General features: G+C 57.4%; 1 protein-coding gene across 1 annotated transcript; it reads right to left on the bottom strand.

The window, feature by feature from the left end:
• Positions 1–1,379: 1,379 nt before the first annotated feature.
• On the bottom strand, positions 1,380–6,227 carry LOC128074283 (uncharacterized). Its single transcript, XM_052669980.1, has 8 exons — positions 5,109–6,227; positions 4,894–4,955; positions 4,326–4,479; positions 3,869–4,125; positions 3,586–3,671; positions 2,953–3,086; positions 2,498–2,609; positions 1,380–2,226 (listed from the first exon to the last, which is right to left on the bottom strand). The coding sequence occupies exons 1-8, from the start codon at positions 5,470–5,472 to the stop codon at positions 1,632–1,634; spliced, it is 1,764 nt and encodes a 587-aa protein (XP_052525940.1). The 5' UTR covers positions 5,473–6,227; the 3' UTR covers positions 1,380–1,631.
• Between the last annotated feature and the right edge of the window lie 10,526 nt (positions 6,228–16,753).

Genomic DNA, 16,753 nt, shown 5'->3' on the forward strand with positions numbered 1-16,753 from the left:
GGCGCTTGCGCGGCGGCGTCTCCATAGCGACGGCGCCGTCCCCGCCGAGTGACGTCATCGCGCCGCGACGCCAGGAGGCGGTGGCGCAGGAGCGGAGCGGGGCCCCGCGGCGCGGCCCCGGGACTCGGAGCGCCGGCTCGGGGCGGGTTGACTTGGCGTTCATGCGAGGAGCGAAGCGTACGAAGGATGGCGAACCTGCAGCACTGAGGCGGTGAGGAGCCGGGGGAGAAAGAGATCAGCGTCGGCAAGAGGGGAAAACAGGGAGCACGGTTCTCTCTGCGCTCTGCTGCTTGCAGGGACCCCACAGGGACACACAGAGACGCCATAGGCACCTCATAGAGACACACAGAGGCACATAGGGACCCCATAGGGACACGCAGGGACCCCATAGGGACCCCACAGGGACCAAGAGGGACACACAGGGACCCGATAGGAACACAGAGGGACACAGAGAGACCCCACAGAGACACAAAAGGGACACAGAGAGACTCCATAGGGACCCCATAGGGACACACAGGGGCACATAGGGACCCAACTGAGACACAGAGAGACCCGTTGGAGACTCCATAGAAGCCCCATAGGGACATGCAGGGACCCCATAGTAGCCCTCAAAGCGCTGACCTGGGGAACCCTTAGGAGGCCCGAAGCCCCCTGGCAGCCAGCTGGGCCAGGCCGCTCAGGGCAGTGCAGCCAGGCGAAAGGCTGTGGCCGGCCGGCCCGTGTGTAGCTCTGCTCTTCCGGAGCCCTGCGGGCTGGCCGGGGGACCCTGGCAGGCAAGAGCTGGCTGGCCTGGGTAGCCCAGACAGGCCAGCAGCCACCCGGCCAGGCTAGGTGCTGGCTGCCCGCTCGGGAAGGCAGTGCAAGGCCCAGGCCGCCCTGCCGGAGCAGATCCCGCCTGGCTGCTGTGCCCGAAGCGGCAGCCTGGTTGTCTGCCTATGGGGTCTCTATGGGTGTCTTCCCCTATGGGGGCTCTCTGTGTCCCTGTGTGTCCCTGTGGGGTCTCTATATGATTTCTCTGTGTCCCTACTGGCTCCCTATGTGTCCCTTTGATGTCTCTATGTATCCTTATGGGGTCCCTATGGGGTCCCTGTCTGTCCCTATGCTGTCCCTGTGGGGTGTCTCTGTGTCCCTGTTGGGTCTCTGTGTCTCCCTCTTTGTCCCTAGGGGGTCTCTGTGGGGTCCCATGTCTGCCCACAGGCTCTGATGGACGCTCTGATGCCCTCCCGCAATGCTTTCTCCCTCCACCGGCGCAAACGGACGCAGTGATGCCATCGCAGGCAGTGTGGGGATGTTGAAAGGATGTTTATTGATGGTTCTGCCCCTCAACATTTCGCTCCAGGTCTCCTTGGTTGGTCTGCAGAAGGGAAGGCTGCGGGGTGACGGCGTCGCAGCCTTCCATCCCGAAAGGGAGCCTGCGGATGGGAGGGGAGTCAGTTCTGATGGCGTGGCTGATGGTCAGCCAAGGGAAGCGGTGCCGAGTGGAAGATGGGATGTTGGGTCAGATCGCTGTGCGCAGAGCTGCGGGAACAGGATGCCCAGGGAGGGAGGCTGTGGGTGCCCCGTCCCTGGAGGCCGGGTCGGACAGGGCCCTGGGCAGCCCGCTTGTGTTGGAGATGCGCTGCGGCTGGGATTCACGCCTCTGTTCTGCGGCCTCCGCACTGGGCGCACCATGCCCGCCTCAGCATGGCCAGCATGGGGCACCTCCTGCGGGGGGGGGCCTCGCTCTGCGTGGCCTGACTCTCGGGAGCCTCCGTTTCTTCCCGTAGGGGCGGCAGGGATCCAGAGCGGTGGACGGGAGGCTCCTCGGGTAGCCTGGGCTCCGCACGAGGCACTGATGCTGCCGCCTGCTCCAGCGCTTCTTGCGCCGCCCTCTTCTTCTTCACCCTCTGCCTGAGGAGCCACACCGAGTCGCACGCCAGCGGGAGCCTGGATGCTCTGCCGTGCGGCTCTGTGAACGCAGCCCTGGAGGCAGATCTTCGGGAGCCTCCTTGGAACGCTGCTATCCTCAAGGTGATCTGAGAGGGCGAGTGCTTGGCCGCCGGCAGGATTCGCGCCGCACCCGCACGATGGGCTTTTCCTTCTCCCAGTTCCTCGGGGAATCTCACGTGTTTGCCTCCCGGTGCTCGGCGCAGATCTTGCTGGCTCCACGTTCCTGCCTCCCCCTGCGGCTGGCAGCTCACCGGCTGCTCCTGGGCTTCGGGCAGCGGCTGGATCGGCGGCAGCAGACTGGAAGGACAGAGCGGGAGGGGGCCGCGTGAGTGGCCGATGGCTTCGGGCCGCACGCCGGCAGCCTGAGCCGGGAGCCTGGGCCGCAACATAGCCCTGCCCACAGGCTGCTCGCCGGCTGCCCCGTGGCTCCTGAGACGCGCAGAGGGGCGGCCCTGTGAGCCGGGGGGTCCCGGTCCTCATCCCCACCAACAGGGACCCTTTGGGCTGGGGAATGGGCTCTCATCGGGTCGCCCCCGTGTGCACGGCAGGCCGGAGCCTCCAGCCTCACCTGGCCTTGGAGCTCTCCTTCAGCAGCAAGCTCCTGATCCGCCGGAGCTGTCCTCCATCCATGCTGTCTGAGCTCAGCCGCTTGATGAAGGTCGGCCGGGCAGCAAATCTCACTGCAATGGGGAAGGGGAGGCGTCGGCTTTGGGAAAGAGGAGCCGGGGGGCGACAACTAGGTGGCGGGGTGACTTTGGGGGCCGGATCCTTCGGTCGGGGGAGGGCAGGGCCTGAGATCAGCCCGGACCAAGCCGGGGCCAGGGACACGGCACAGCCAGCGCCTTTGTTTGGGAGAGGCCGGCAGTCGCTGATGGGAAGGGGCCGGGGGCCGATGGCTTTGGGGCCGTGCTGAGCTGACGGGAAGCTGTGCCGCCATCAGACCCCTGGGCTGATGGTCAGCGGGGCATTTCCCAGCTCCGCTTGGCTGCCCGTGCCGCGGGAAGGAGCCGGCGGCTGCTTTACCTTTCTTGCCCTGGTCGAGAGGTGCAAGAGGTGGCAAAGCGTCGTCTTGCTTTGTTTTCTCCCGACCAGAGAGGCTCGCTGAGGCCTTGCGGCGCATTGTGGGCAGTGCTTTGGGCACCAACTCCATGTGAAACCTGCGCGAGAGGAGAAGACAGGGAGTGGTGTGACGCAGCGCTCCAGCGCTCCTTGCTGCTCTCTGGCCGTCTGCTCTCAGGCACGTTGTCACACTGCGTGCAGGACGCTGCTTTCTAAAGCCTCGAGCAGGGTCCGTCGGGACGGGGGCAGGGGAAATAGCTTCCAAGGGCAGGAGGGAAGGTTTGGGTCAGACGTAAGGAAGGAGCGCTGGACAGAAGGGCGGCGAGGCACCGCAGCATCTTGCCCAGAGAGCTGGCGGACGCCCGGACGGGCAGTCGAGGCCTGCTGGACCAGGCTCAGAGCAACCTCCTCTGGGGTCCCTATTCCCCGCAGGGGGGTGGGCGAGGTGCCTTTCGGGGTTCCGTCCAGCCCAGCTCAGTCTGCGATCCCACGACACACGCTCACGGGCAGGACAGGCACGGACACGAGGAACAAGCGCTGCGCAACGAGAGCCGAGCGGCCGCACCAGGCAGCAGCCACAGCCACCAACGCACTCACATGGGAAAGACGATGAGGCAGCCGGAGAGCGCCAGGGAGGCCAACGGTGCTGCCGGGGACACCACCGCGTCCAGCAGCCAGGGGGCCTGCGGGGGAGAAACGGGGAGGAGGTGGGACGTCCTGGTCACGGCTGAGGCGCCGGGGACGCGGGGAGCCCGAGGCAGGGAGAGCCGGCAGCAGCTCGGCACTCACACGGCCCGAGCAGCCGGCAGCTCCTGGTGGGCCGCGTGCGGGCACCGCGAGGTCACGGCTCTGCCTGGGCCGCGCAGAAATGGCGGCTCACCTTGAGAGCAGCTCTGCTGAGCTCCTCTTTCCCAGACAGCTGCTCCAGGAAGCCGTAGTAGAATCTCATATGGAACGTCAGCCCGTCTATGAGCAGCACGCCGACGTCCTTCAGCACGACGGCTACGTTCTGCCCGTCCCGCAGGCAGCCGGAGAGCAGGGACACGGTGCTCTGGATGCCGGTCCTCAGGCTCTGCCAGCTCACGGCGGCACCTGCGGCCGCCTTGCTGTATATCAGCGGTTCCAACTTCCTGTGCACTGAAAGATGCGAGGGACAGAATTGACGGCAGGGTTGGTTTCCCACAGGCGCTTCCCTAGAAGAGCTGCTGGCGGAGCTCAGCCGGAACAGCCCCGCGTTCGGACAGGCTCCTCAGAGGGGGAGCTTTGCTGGTGGGCACAGAGGCAGCGGCCCTCGGCCCCGTCCACGCAGCCGGAAGCAGCGGAATCCCCCCTCCTACCTGGCAGGGACTCCCTGCGGGCCTTGAGGTGGTGCGTGGCCATGAGGTTGGCGGCCAGGTGGAACACGGGCCACCGCAGAGTCACGGTCCCGTCCTCGGTCCAGACGTCTTTGGAGACGGTGTCAAAGGAGCCGAAGGTGGGAATCCAGACCCCCTGTGGGCGGAAGAGAAAGGCAGGGCAGAAGGGTTACGGGCCGGCCGGCGGGAAGAGCCGCAGGGGCTCCGACGCAGGGACAGAGCTCAGGAGCCTCTGCCGCCACTCAGAGGCACGAGCCGGGGCGTCGGGAATGGCTTTGGGAAGGGCCGCATGGCGCTCTCCTGCCCCTTGCCCTCCCAGATGCGGCACAGCAGGCGGGGCGGAAGCGGCTTCGCGGGATCCAGAGGCTTCCAGAGAGTGGCATCGGCCCCGAGATCCGACAGCGCCCGGCACGAGGGATCGTGCGTCTGCAGGGAGCCCGTAGGACGCCCAGGAGAGAAGTGCGGCGGGAGTCTCCCGCTGCGTATGCAGGGAAAGCCTCAGAGGAAGCCCAGGCCGGACGGGGAGAGGAGGAACTGCCGGCCGACGCACCTTGTGTGCCACGAGCTGCTCCCGGACGTAGGCGGCCACCGCGTCCCAGACGGCGACTCGCTCTGCAGGGCAGAGGAAAAGCAGGTCACGCTCCGATCTGCCGCTGCCCGGCGCCCCTCCGGCTGCCAGGCGGGAGCGAGGCGGCAGAGCGACGCGCCGTCTCAGCACCAAGGGCGGCTGCAGCCCCGCTCCGAGCTGGCCGCGGCCCCGCACACCTTTGCTGTCCGTGTCCATGGGTCCGGAGGCGCGCCCCGCTGCGGGGCCGGCCTCACTCCTCCTGTTCCGCCTCGTGCCGGCGGCTCGCTCCTCGTTCGCGCCAGCCATGCTGGAGCTCCTCCTGCGGATGCGTCTGCTCTCGGCCAGATGCTCCTTCAGGATGTGGGACCCGCCGCCGCGCTCCGCCTTTATACCCCCCTGGGCGCCCGTGTCACAAACGTCGTCGCGGCGACGCCATGACGGCGCTTGTGAGGCCCATTGTGATGCATTGTGAGGCGGTGGCTGCTGCCCGGCCCGGCTGGGAGTGCCGGCCCCCCTCTGCCTGCTCTCCCTTCGTTCCTCTGCTCTCCATGCCATCGGCATCCTCAGCAGCCCTGTGCTCCAGACCCCTCACCACTTTCGTTGCCCTTCTCTGCACATTGGGGCCTCAACGTCTTTCCTGCAGTGAGGGGCCCAAAACTGAACACAGCGTTCGAGGTGTGGCCTGTATGTGGTCCCCATGGCACCCTATGGATACTTATGGCACCCAAGGGTGGACTAGGGAGCCTCGTAGGTCTCCATGGCACCCTATAAATCCTAATGCATCCCTAAGGCACCCTACAGGTCCCCATAGCACTCTATGGATCCTAATGGGTCCCCCTGGTTCCCTAAGGATCCTAATGGGTCCCTAAGGCACCCTACAGGTCCCCATGGCACCCTATAGATCCTAATGGGTCTCTAAAGCACCCTATGGGTTTCCCCGGCACCCTATGGATCCTAATGGTTCTCTAAAACATACAATGGGTTCCCATGGCACTCTATGGATCCTAACAGATTCCCCTGGCACCCTATGGATCCTAATGGGTCCCTAAGGCATCCTATGGATCCCTATGGGTCCCCATGGCACCCTATGGGTCCTAATAGGTCCCTAAGGCACCGTACGTTCCCCATAGCACCCTATGGATCCTAATGGTCCATAAGGCACCCTGAGGATCCTGATGGGAACCCATGGCACCCTATGGATCCTAGTGGGTCCCCATGGCACTCTATGGATCCGAGTGGGTCCGTATGGCACCCTATGGATCGTAATAGTTCCCTAAGGCACCCTACAAGTCTCCATGGCACCTCATGGATCCTAATGGGTCTCTAAGGCACCCAATGGGTCACCATGGCACCATATTGATCCTAACCGGTTCCCCTGGCACCCTATGGGTCCTAATGGGTCCCTAAGGCACGGTACGTTCCCCGTAGCACCCTATGGATCCTAATGGTTCATGAGGCACCCTCAGGATCCTATGTGTCCCTATGGCACCCTATGAATCCTAAGGGGGACCTAAGGCACCCTATGGATCCTAATGGGCCCCTAAAGCACCCTAAGGGTTTCCCTGGCACCCTGTGAATCCTAATGGGTCCCTAAGGCACCCTACAGTTCCTTGTTGCACCCTATAAATCCTAACAGGTCCCAAAGGCACCCTCGGGGTCCTGAGGCACCCTACGGATCCTAATGGTCCCTAAGGTACCCTGTGGGTCCCAGTGGGTCCCTAAGGCACCCTATGGATCCTAATACGTCCCTAAGGCACCTTATAGGTCCCCATGGCACCCTATGGATCCCTATGGGTCCCTAAAGCAACCTACGGATCCTAATGTGCTAATGGGGACCCTATGGAACCTAATGGGTACCTAATGTTCTAAGGCACTCAATGGTTCCCCATGGCACCATATTGATCCTAACAGGTTCTCCTGGCACCATAAGGATTCTAATAGGTCCCTTAGGCATCCAATGTGTCCCAATGGGTCCCTAAGGCACCCTAAGTGTCCTAATGGGTCCCTAAGTCACCCTACAGGTCCTCACAGCACCCTATGGATCCTAATGGTCCATAACGCACCCTGAAGATCCTTACAGGACCCTATGGCACCCTATAAATCCTTATGGGTCTCTAAGGCACCCTAGGGGTCCTGAGGCACCCTATGGATCCTAATGGGTCCCTAGGTCACCCTATGGATCCTAATGTGTCGCCATGTCACCCTCTGGATCATAATAGTTCCCTAAGGCACCATACAGTTGCCCATGGCACCATATTGGTCCTAACAGGTTACCCTGGCACACTATGGATCCTAATGTGTCCCTAAGGCACCCTAAGGGTCCTAATGGGTCCCTAAGGCACCCTACAGGTCCCCATGGCACCCTATGGATCCCTATGGGTCACTAAGGCACCCTAACGGTCACCATGGCACCTTGTGGATCCTAATCAATCCCCATGGCACCGTATGGGTCCCCGTGGCACCCTATGGATCTTAATGGGTCCCTAAGGAACCCTGTGGATCCCCATGGCACCCTATGGATCCTAATGGGTCCCTAAGGCACCCTAAGGGTCCTAATGGGTCCCTAAGGCATCCTAAGGGTCCTAATGGGTCCCTAAGGCACCCTACAGGTCCCCATGGCACCCTACAGATCCCTATGGGTCACTAAGGCACCCTAAGGGTCACCATGGCACCCTGTGGATTCTAATCCATCCCCAGGGCACCCTGTGGATACCTATGGGTCACTAAGGCACCGTATGGGTCCCCATGTCACCCTGCGGATCCCAATGGTCCCTAATGCCGAGCAGAGGAGGACGCTCACCTCCCTGCCCCATTTCCAATGCAGGCCAGGATGCCATTGGCCCTTTGGCCACCTGGGCACGCCGTCAGCTCCTGTCGAGCCGAGCACCAACCAGCACCACCAGGTCCTTCTCTTCTCCACACTCCTCCAGCCGCTCGTCCTCAGCTCTCTGACTGTCCCCCCCCGGAATCGCTGGGGGCAAATTCGGAGCAGCGTCCCAGACTGAGTCTGGAGCCGTCCCAGGAGGGTCTGGTAGGGTCCAGGCAGTCCTCATGTGGGTCTCAGTCGTGGTGGAGTCATCCAGAAGGGTGCCAGAAGTGTCCTGGGGTGTCCAGGGGGGGCTCGTGTGAGTCTGGGGGGTCTGGCCAGCTTACAGCATCTGCTGTAAGAGGTCACTTCCATCAGTGGGTTGGACTCTCACCCACAACACACACAAGACACAGAGGAGAGGAAGAGAGGCCAGAGCAAACGGAGTTACTGAGAAGAGAAATAAAAGGAAGAGGAATCATTCCTGTGTTCTGCTGAAGTCAAATTCTTCTTAAGGCAGATTTCTTGTTGCAGCTCGACAGTTTAGGGACACGCAGGAACATTTTCAGGACGTTTCTGTACTGTCTGCTTCCTCCCAGCTGCTCTGAGATACCCAACAGGCGTCAAGGGGGGATCAGTCCTTAAAGGCACTCGGAAAATCCCACTGTTGGTGTCCACATGGACGAGTTGAAGCAGCAGAGAGACTTGCGATGGTCAGGAAGGAGGCCTTCGTGCCTCCTGACAGCAAACCTCTGCTGCCAAAGCTCCCTGTGGCCAAGCACGCCGTGCCATAAGGCACCCAGCTCTCTCACCTGGCTGGGTCTGTAAAGCACAGCATCGTAGAACGGTTTGGGTTGGAGGGGACCCCCGAGATCATCGAGTTCCAAGCCCCTGCAGAAGGGGCTCTCTGCTTTCCATGCTAGACCGTTGCTCTGCATCCACAGTCTCTCTGGGCAGCTGTTCCAGCCCCTCTCCATCTCTCGGTGCAGAACTTCCCCCTGACGTCCAACCTCCATCTCCCCTCCCTCCGCTCCAAACCGTTTCCCCTCGTCCTGCTGCCATCTCCCCTTCCCCAGACTTCCCTCCCCTCCTGTCTGCAGGCTCCCTTGAGCTGCTGCACGCTGCAGTGAGCTCACCCCGCAGCCTTCTTTCCTCCAGGCTGAACAAGCCCACGTCCCTCAGCCTGCCTTTGCAGCCCCCTGACCAGCTGCAAAGCCCCGCACCGCTCACCTGCTTCCAACCCCCTGCTGTGTGCAGGTCGCCAACCAGCAGCCCAGGCTGCCCAGAGCCACATCCAGCCTGGCCTCCACCGCCTGCAGGGCTGGGGCACCCACAGCCTCCTTGGGCAGCCTGTGCCAGTGCCTCACCGCCCTCGGGGGGAAAAACTTCCTCCTCCCTCCCATCTGACCTCAACCTCCCCTGGCTCAGTTTAAGCCGTTCCCCTTGTCCTGTCACCACCAGCCCTCCCTTCTCCCCTCCCTCCCCCCCTCTCTTCACCTCTTCCCTTCCACCCTTCCCCCCCCTCCTCCATCTTCCCCTCGCCGCATCTCCCTGCGGATCTCCCCCCCCAGCCCCACTCCCGGCCGCCATCCCCGGAGCTCTGCCTTGCCCCGCTCGCTCCCGCGCATCCGCACCCCATCCCTCCAGTGCTTCTATCCTTTGATGTAATAAATGCACACTCTGTTACTCTAGCTCTGTAACTAGGAATGTTCCTAATGGTTGTGAAAAGACTCTGCTGCCAGCACAGAATTTGGCCACAGGACTGCCTGCTGGCTTAAGTTCTGTAGATTGATTATCTGCTCTTTGAGATGGTCTGTTGTGTTCGTTTTTTCCAAGGCGTCAGGTTTTGAGGTCGCTGAGATGTACGGATTAATCACTCCCTTGCATCGCGTTTGAGCTTGAAGCAGTTGAATCGTCCCACCCAGCACTGTGAAATCAAACCTTACAATGGCTTTGGGATCGTAGCTCTGCGCTGGGCTGTGCCACCGAAACGTGTTGGCGTTTGATGCTCTCGGTGGGTTTTATTTTTTAAGTGAGCATTGGGAATCGCTGAAGTTGAGCAGAGGAGCCTCAGGGGTGTGGTTGTATCAGGTGTGCCTGATTTCCTGAGGACAGGTGGCCTTCTAGTCGAGTTCAGGCTCTGACCCCTCCAAGCAGTAATGGGACGAGTTCCGGGTGATAGCAAGGCTAATGCAGAAAGGTTTGATGAGGCTGTCCCAGAAGAGTTATGGATCCTTAGCAGCCTGGCTGGTGTGTGATGTAATTACGGAGACGTTCCTTGCTCTGTGCTGATGAAGCAGCTGCTGTTACGTAAGGGCATGAAGGCACTGGATCTTAGCTTGAAGCGCAGTGAAGGCAGTTGGAAGGCAGGAAGGTGAGGAGTTGGAATCATAGTGTGAGCCCAAATTCAGCAAACATTATTGCTAAGCAGGGGCCTCGGGTATGTCTCAAGTTTTTCTGATTGCTGTGAGACTTGAACGTCTGCTTACAGGTTTGCAGTGCAGGTGCCTAGGAGCCATGTTTTTCCTAGGGAGAGCGGTGTGCTTGCGTACCTTGTGTGCTCTTCAGCAGGGACATGGTAAAAACCAGTCCTGGATGTTGGGAGAGGAGCAGGGAGAGAGGCGAGCCCGGTCAGTGATGGCAGTCCTGAGCCAACGGGTTTCTGTGCCTCTGCCTAGAGCAGAGACGTTTGGAAAATCTCAGATTAGCTTTGATAAGCCTCTGAGATTCGGAGTGCTTTTCGTGACCAGTTCAGACCTCTCAAAAGCTTGAGGTTTGTCCGTCTCTGGTTTTCAAATGAAGTTCATGGGAAAAAAATATTTTGTTACTTAAAAACAGAAACAACAATGAATATGCTAGCAGTGTCACTGTCGTGGAGGAGCACCAAGTAGTAGCCAAGCGATAGGAGAAATAAGGAAGAATGTCCTTTGTTTCTTTTCTCGAGGATCTCCAAGAACTGTTGGTAAATGTGAAAAGACGTGATGTGCGCATGACAAAAGATAGTTCTAACAGTTGGGAAAAATCATGTGAGGGACCCAAGTTTTATGCCGGGTCAAAAAGCTTTGGAACTCTCCCAGAGCAGAGAACAGTTTCTGTGATTTTTGATTTTGCAGAGCAGTTGAAAGCATCAGAGAGGACTTGCTGGCATGTGGATGGAGAGAGTGTTGAGAGGAAGAGGAAGCCAAGTTGTTAAGATCTGTGAAGAAGGAAGGAATTAATTACTGTTTGCATTGGTAAGTCATAGAATCCTAAGGTAGGAAACGACCTACAAGACCATCTGTTCCACCCGTCCTCCCATCACCATTGCCACCACAGGCACTAAAGCACGTAAATGATTTGGATTGAAGTCCAAATACCTACCCAAGTATATTACAGCAATCATGGAATTGCTATTGCAAAGAGTTTTTCGAAGCCCTTCAGATGGAAAGGCTAAAGGAAATGGAGCTTTGGAGAAGTGAACAGTGCGTATTAAGAAAACAAGCATCTAGAAATCTTAAATCTTAAATCCTGTGATGTTGGCATATAGCTTTCTTCATGAGGGTACTCAGGAATTGTTTTGATAGGGAATGACGCAGTCCCAACACCAGGCGCACGCTCAGCTTGGAAATGCATGCACGTGGTGTGTGCTTGGCCAGCTGCTTGGACTCCATCCCATTGCATCATGGTGTCTTGATCTCTTTGCTCCCTCTGTCGAAGGCTTTGCTCAATCTAGACTCGTTGCAGGTGCTGAGTCTGTTATTTGGATGCACGTGAGATTGATTCAGAGATTAAACAGAAAATAAGGTAGGGTTCTGCCACACTAATTGGAGTGTCTTAGGAGCAGGATCTTGCTTAGGAAGGGTATCTGCCGCAGTGCCGACTGTCGTCGCCCCACAGCCTTTGTGGGACTCAGACCTGTAGAATGAGCTCCTTGAAGAGAGGGGCTCCCGAGGTGTTAATCCATGTAAGCTTCAGAGTGCCAGGTTGTGTGATGGCCTTTATAGGACAGAACCCGCAGAGAACATGCCTCTGTTGCCCCTGTGCTGTGATGGCACAGCACCTGCTGTGCGTGGGGTCAGTGGGCCTGCAGGCACAGCGGGGTGGGAGCTGAGCCGGCCACAGCCTGGCCTCCACCGTGCAGGGTGCCCTGCCTGCTGCTGGGCTCAGTGCAGCCCTGTGCTGGTGAGGCTGCTTGGGGTGGCTGTGGGGCAGCACTTGGGGCAGCTTCCTGCCGGCAGGACCCCGAGCAGCAGCAGGTTACTGGTGAGAGCAGGGGCGTGGGGGGAGAGCGCAGTGCGCTTGCTGGTACTGCCTCAGAGCAGTGTTGTTGCCTTTAAATGTTTCTGTCTGCTGTGGGACTCGTGTCATTGTCACATCCCACTCTAGAGCGCTCTGTCACTACCTGTGGGAGTACAGGCTAAGAGTACGAGCCTGTGGGATTCCATTTTATCTTTGCTATCCACAGGCAACAGTGGGTGGCTTCCAAACTAGTTGGAATTGTCTCTGCTAAGATGAAGTTTTGCTGCATGTAAGACAGAGCCCTGAGCTGTTGGTATTTTACAGCTGATGCAACCAGACTTTCCGATCTACCGAAGCAGTAGGCTTAGGAACACAGAGTAAGTCCCAGCTGCAGTAGGCGATGGTGTAGCTTGAGCAAGGCTGACCGTGGAGCTCAGGTAGTTCAGATCTTGGTACCTTTTGGTCTTCTGAAGCGTGAATAACTCAGCTGATGTACTTTTCCTTGTATTGTTGCTTCTTCATTGCTGACGGATAATTTCAGTAGTTTTTGCTGGCCGGTTGCTGGCTAGCACAGAATCACAGAATCACCCGGGTTGGAAGGGACCTCAAGGATCATGTAGTTCCAACCCCCCTGCCTCGCAGGGCCACCAAACACACACATTCAGATCAGGTTGCCCAGGACCGCGTCCAACCTGGCCTTGAACACGTCCAAGGACGGGGCATCCACAACCTCCCTGGGCAGCCCGTTCCAGGGCCTAACCACTCTCCTTGTGAAGAACTTCCCCCTAACATCCAACCTCAATCTTCCCTCCTTCAACTTGGATCCATTTCCCCTAGTCCTGCTGTTGTCAGTCCTTTGGAAGAGTTTACTCCCCTCCTGGGTGTAGGTTCTCTTCAGGTATTGATAGGCTGCCATGAGGTCACCCCGCAGCCTTCTCTTCTCCAGGCTGAACGAGCCCAACTCCCTCAGCCTGTCCTCATAGGGGAGGTGCTCCAGCCCCCTGATCATCTTAGTCGCCCTCCTCTGGACCCTTTCCAAGATCTCTCTGTCTTTCTTGTACTGAGGGCTCCACACCTGGACACAGTACTCCAGATGGGGCCTCACAAGAGCCGAGTAGAGAGGGACAATCACCTCCCTCTCCCTGCTGACCACCCCTCTCCTGATGGAGCCCAGGATCCCATTTGCCTTTCGAGCTGCTAGAGCGCACTGCTGGCTCATGTTAAGTCTCTCGTCCATCAGGACCCCGAGGTCCTAGCAGACAGGCTTTTGTTCTTCTCTTGGTAAGGCAGGTGGATGCAAAGACTAAAAGGCAGAGTGATTTTAGAAGTCGTGAATGTTCTGCTTCTGAGTGATTTTCTCTCGTTTTTTGATTCAAACAAGAGGAACTTAGGATTATTTTGATTTTTTGTAATGCCAGGCATTGCGTTCAACTTAAAAAATGAACGCCTTAAGCGTAGCTTTGTTTACGTTTTGGTAACTGCTGAGGCTTTGGCTGACAACAGCTTTCAGCTATGTCTGAACTGGAGTGGGTTTGTCTCATGCTCTTAATGTGTCAGTATTTGTCTTCCAGACCTGTGAATCAATTATTCCTTTGCTATCTCTCTTTTCTGGTTGCTGGAGAGAAGAGTTGCTATGTTACGTGCTGATTTGTACAATCAAGCTTGGTGATTTTCAGACCCCGTGCGGGTCTGCAGCTGCAGCCCTGCGGGTGCCGGTTGCCCCGATGGAGGAGGTGGGAGGGGACGGCGGCACGGAGCTGCTGTCAGACGGAGCTCCGTGGGAGTGCTGGTGCCCTGATGGCTGCTCCTCTTCTCCTTTCCTGCAGGCATCCCAGCAAGCACAGGGCAAAAGAGTGGCTGCCAGGAAATAGGAGCTGGAGCAGATAGGGTGAAGCAGGGGCGCGTCCTCAGAGCTTGGCGTCCTCACAGCTCTGGCTGTGAGGAGGACCTCAGTCCTGGTCCCTGGGGTCCGTGGGTCCCAGAACAGCCATCCCACGTGGCCCAGCCGTTGTCTTGCAGTAGAAGCAGCTCATCGCCCAGCTGGCAAAGAAGCTGCAGGCTAAGACGGAGGAGATCGAGGTAGTGTGGAGGGGTGCGGGGATCGGGGCTGCTTGCCCCCAGGCTGGGGACCTGCAGGAGGGCTGCAGCAGGCAACGGGCACTCACACTTTTGTCTGCCAGGTGCTGCTCCAGGAGAAACAGCGCCTGCAAGAGGAGCTGGAGGAGCTGGAGCTGGAGAATGCGTGCCGAGTGGGACTGGGCCCTGCAGCCCATGCCTGCACCTGGGGCAACAATGGGGCTGCAGGGCTGCTGGGCTTTGGGCTCGGCTTCCGTTTGGCATGTGGCGTGACGGAGCAGCCCCATCCCAGCCCCCTGGGGTGGGCACACACTGCTGGGGAGCCCCTGCGGTGACAGAGGCCGCCTGTGCCACTGCGCTGCCAGGCTCCCAGTGTCCTGCACGAGCCCTGGATGTGCAGCAGGGCCCGACCACCATCCCTGCCCCGTGTTCACCTGCGGGAGAAGAAGGAGCAGGTGAGGAGACGACGGCTCGCCTTCTGGATGCAGTGAGTGTCCCCTAATTGCCCTGTGCCCAGCTGCCAGCAGCCGGGCTCCCGGCAGGGGGCTGATGGCCTGGACCCCCACTGCCACCAGCAGGGCTCAAAACAAAATGCTAACAACAACCTATCTAAAACAAAGCTATTTCTACTCTTGGATTTTAAACACTTGTGATTTGTGAGTCCATTTTGGACTTTGTTTTGTTGTCAAAGGGGCTTATTTAGCACTGTGATCCTATCAAGGCACTTCCAGCTCAGATAACGAGACCTTCCTCCAGTGCTCCTAGCCTTTGATGTAATAAATGCACACTCTGTTATTCTGTTTGACAGGAGCCCGGGAAGACATTGAAGACGTTGAAGCAGCTTTGGAGATGGAGTGCCTTAACTTCTTTCGTGTTACATTGACCAATTTTTTCAGAGACTGGGGGTAGTATTGGTGAAAATTTTTCAAAATGAAATGAAGTCCAAAAATAAATCCAGAGGTATTATTTAGTGAAATACAAGTTTAAATTAACATCTCTGTATCTTTCTACCTCTATCGTCATTCCACTGGTATTTCTTTGTAATATGGTACCCTTGTCTCCCTAATACGGGAGGGAGAGAAGGTTCTTTTAATATACATATGCCTGATGGCGAGATTAGGGGACGATGGGTGAAATGCTAGCCCAACCAGATTACTACAAGTCCTAGTTGTTGAAGGAGGTGGGGAAGGGAAGGTGGGTGGTAAAGACAGGAAATAAGAGCAAGGAGTCTTTGCAGAAAGCAGGAGAGAGATAGTCACCACTAGGTTTGGTTCATAGCTCAGACGCTGATCTTCAGAAGTGGTGGGTTGTCAAGGGTTGTTGTTTGGGTGATGATGACAGCAGTGGCAGCAGTACCAACTTCTATACATAAGTCCAAAGTGATCGAGTCAGCTCTCTTTGGAGCGGCAGCTTCTGGCTTTGGGATCTCAGCAGAAACTCCTTTGTTCCCATCTTCCACACCTTGTCAGCAAAGAAGAGGGAGCGGGGAGGTGCTCACCTGCATCCTGTTTTTCACAGTACGTGATGGTATAATTCCCCAGTCTCCCACACGAAGCTGGAGTTATTTGCTCCCAGGCCAGATCTTCTGCTAGTGGAAGCTCCTGAGAACTCTCTTCTGAAGGCAAGGAGTTCCAAAGGAAATGCTTTCCAATGTCCACAAAGTTATGTTGATTGCCACACGGTGACACTCATCAGTCACCTCCTGGGTAAGTCAGTTAGAGTCTTATCCCCAAAAATACCTCAAAAAGCAAGCCTGGAGCCAAGAAAAAAAAGAAGGCTTCAGACCCTTGTGTATTGCCATACTTGACAAGAATACTCCTGCATAATTGTCAGCCACTGAGTATTCCTGTTTTATGTACTAACTAGATAACAGAACTCTTGCAGAGAAATAGTAGTATTGAAGCGCAAAGTCAGACACGTAAACATTTGCAAATGCTACATTTAATATTTCCCAATGAAATGTTATTCATGTGCTATTGAGGATCCATTATTGTACGGCCTTGAATCATGTGATCACTTGCTATTTTTCGTCAAGTCTTCATCTTAGGTATGGCATGTAAGTCGCTTACTTAGTCAGCAACTTTTCAATCTTTTACATTTTTCTGTTCTGTGAACAGCCCGATACCTTATTTACCGCATAGTATTCCAACTGTGCTTTGAAAACAGAACAGTTAGAATCATGGAATCACCAAGGTTGGAAAAGACCTCAAAGATCACCCAGTCCAACCATTCGCCTATTGCCAATAGCTCCCATTAAACCATGTCCCTCAACACAACATCCAGTCTTTCCTTGAACACCCCCAGGCTCGGTGACTCCACCACCTCCCTGGGCATCCATTCCAGTGCCTGGCCACCCTTTCGGAAAAATAATACTTCCTGATGTCCAGCCTGAATCTCCCCTGCCGTAGCTTGAAACCATTCCCTCTGGTCCTATCACTGATGACACGAGAGCAGAGGCCGACCCCCAGCTCGCTACAACCTCCCTCCAGGAAGTTACAGAGAGCAACGAGGTCTCCCCTGAGCCTCCTCTTCTCCAGGCTGAACGTTCCCAGCTCCTTCAGCCTCTCCTCATCCGGCCTGTGTTCCAGACCCCTCACCAGCTTTGTTGCCCTCCTCTGAACGCGTTCCAGGGCCTCGATGTCTTTCTTGCAGTGAGGGGCCCCAAACTGGACACGGTACTCGAGGTGCGGCCTCACCAGTGCCGAGTACAGGGGAACTCTCTGTTCCTGCCTGCAACGCTGT

The sequence above is a fragment of the Tympanuchus pallidicinctus genome, unplaced genomic scaffold (genome assembly GCF_026119805.1).
Source record: "Tympanuchus pallidicinctus isolate F22 unplaced genomic scaffold, pur_lepc_1.0 scaffold89, whole genome shotgun sequence".
NCBI lineage: Eukaryota > Metazoa > Chordata > Aves > Galliformes > Phasianidae > Tympanuchus > Tympanuchus pallidicinctus.

Bases quoted from the DNA above. Each gene is read 5' to 3' on its own strand.
- LOC128074283 (XM_052669980.1), bottom strand. From the start codon at position 5,472: ATGCCGATGGCATGGAGAGCAGAGGAACGAAGGGAGAGCAGGCAGAGG. The intron at 4,956-5,108 runs GTGTGCGGGGCC...TCTGCCCTGCAG, and splicing joins CATGGACACGGACAGCAAAG to AGCGAGTCGCCGTCTGGGAC. The intron at 3,087-3,585 runs GTGAGTGCGTTG...CCTCTCGCGCAG, and splicing joins TGCCTCATCGTCTTTCCCAT to GTTTCACATGGAGTTGGTGC.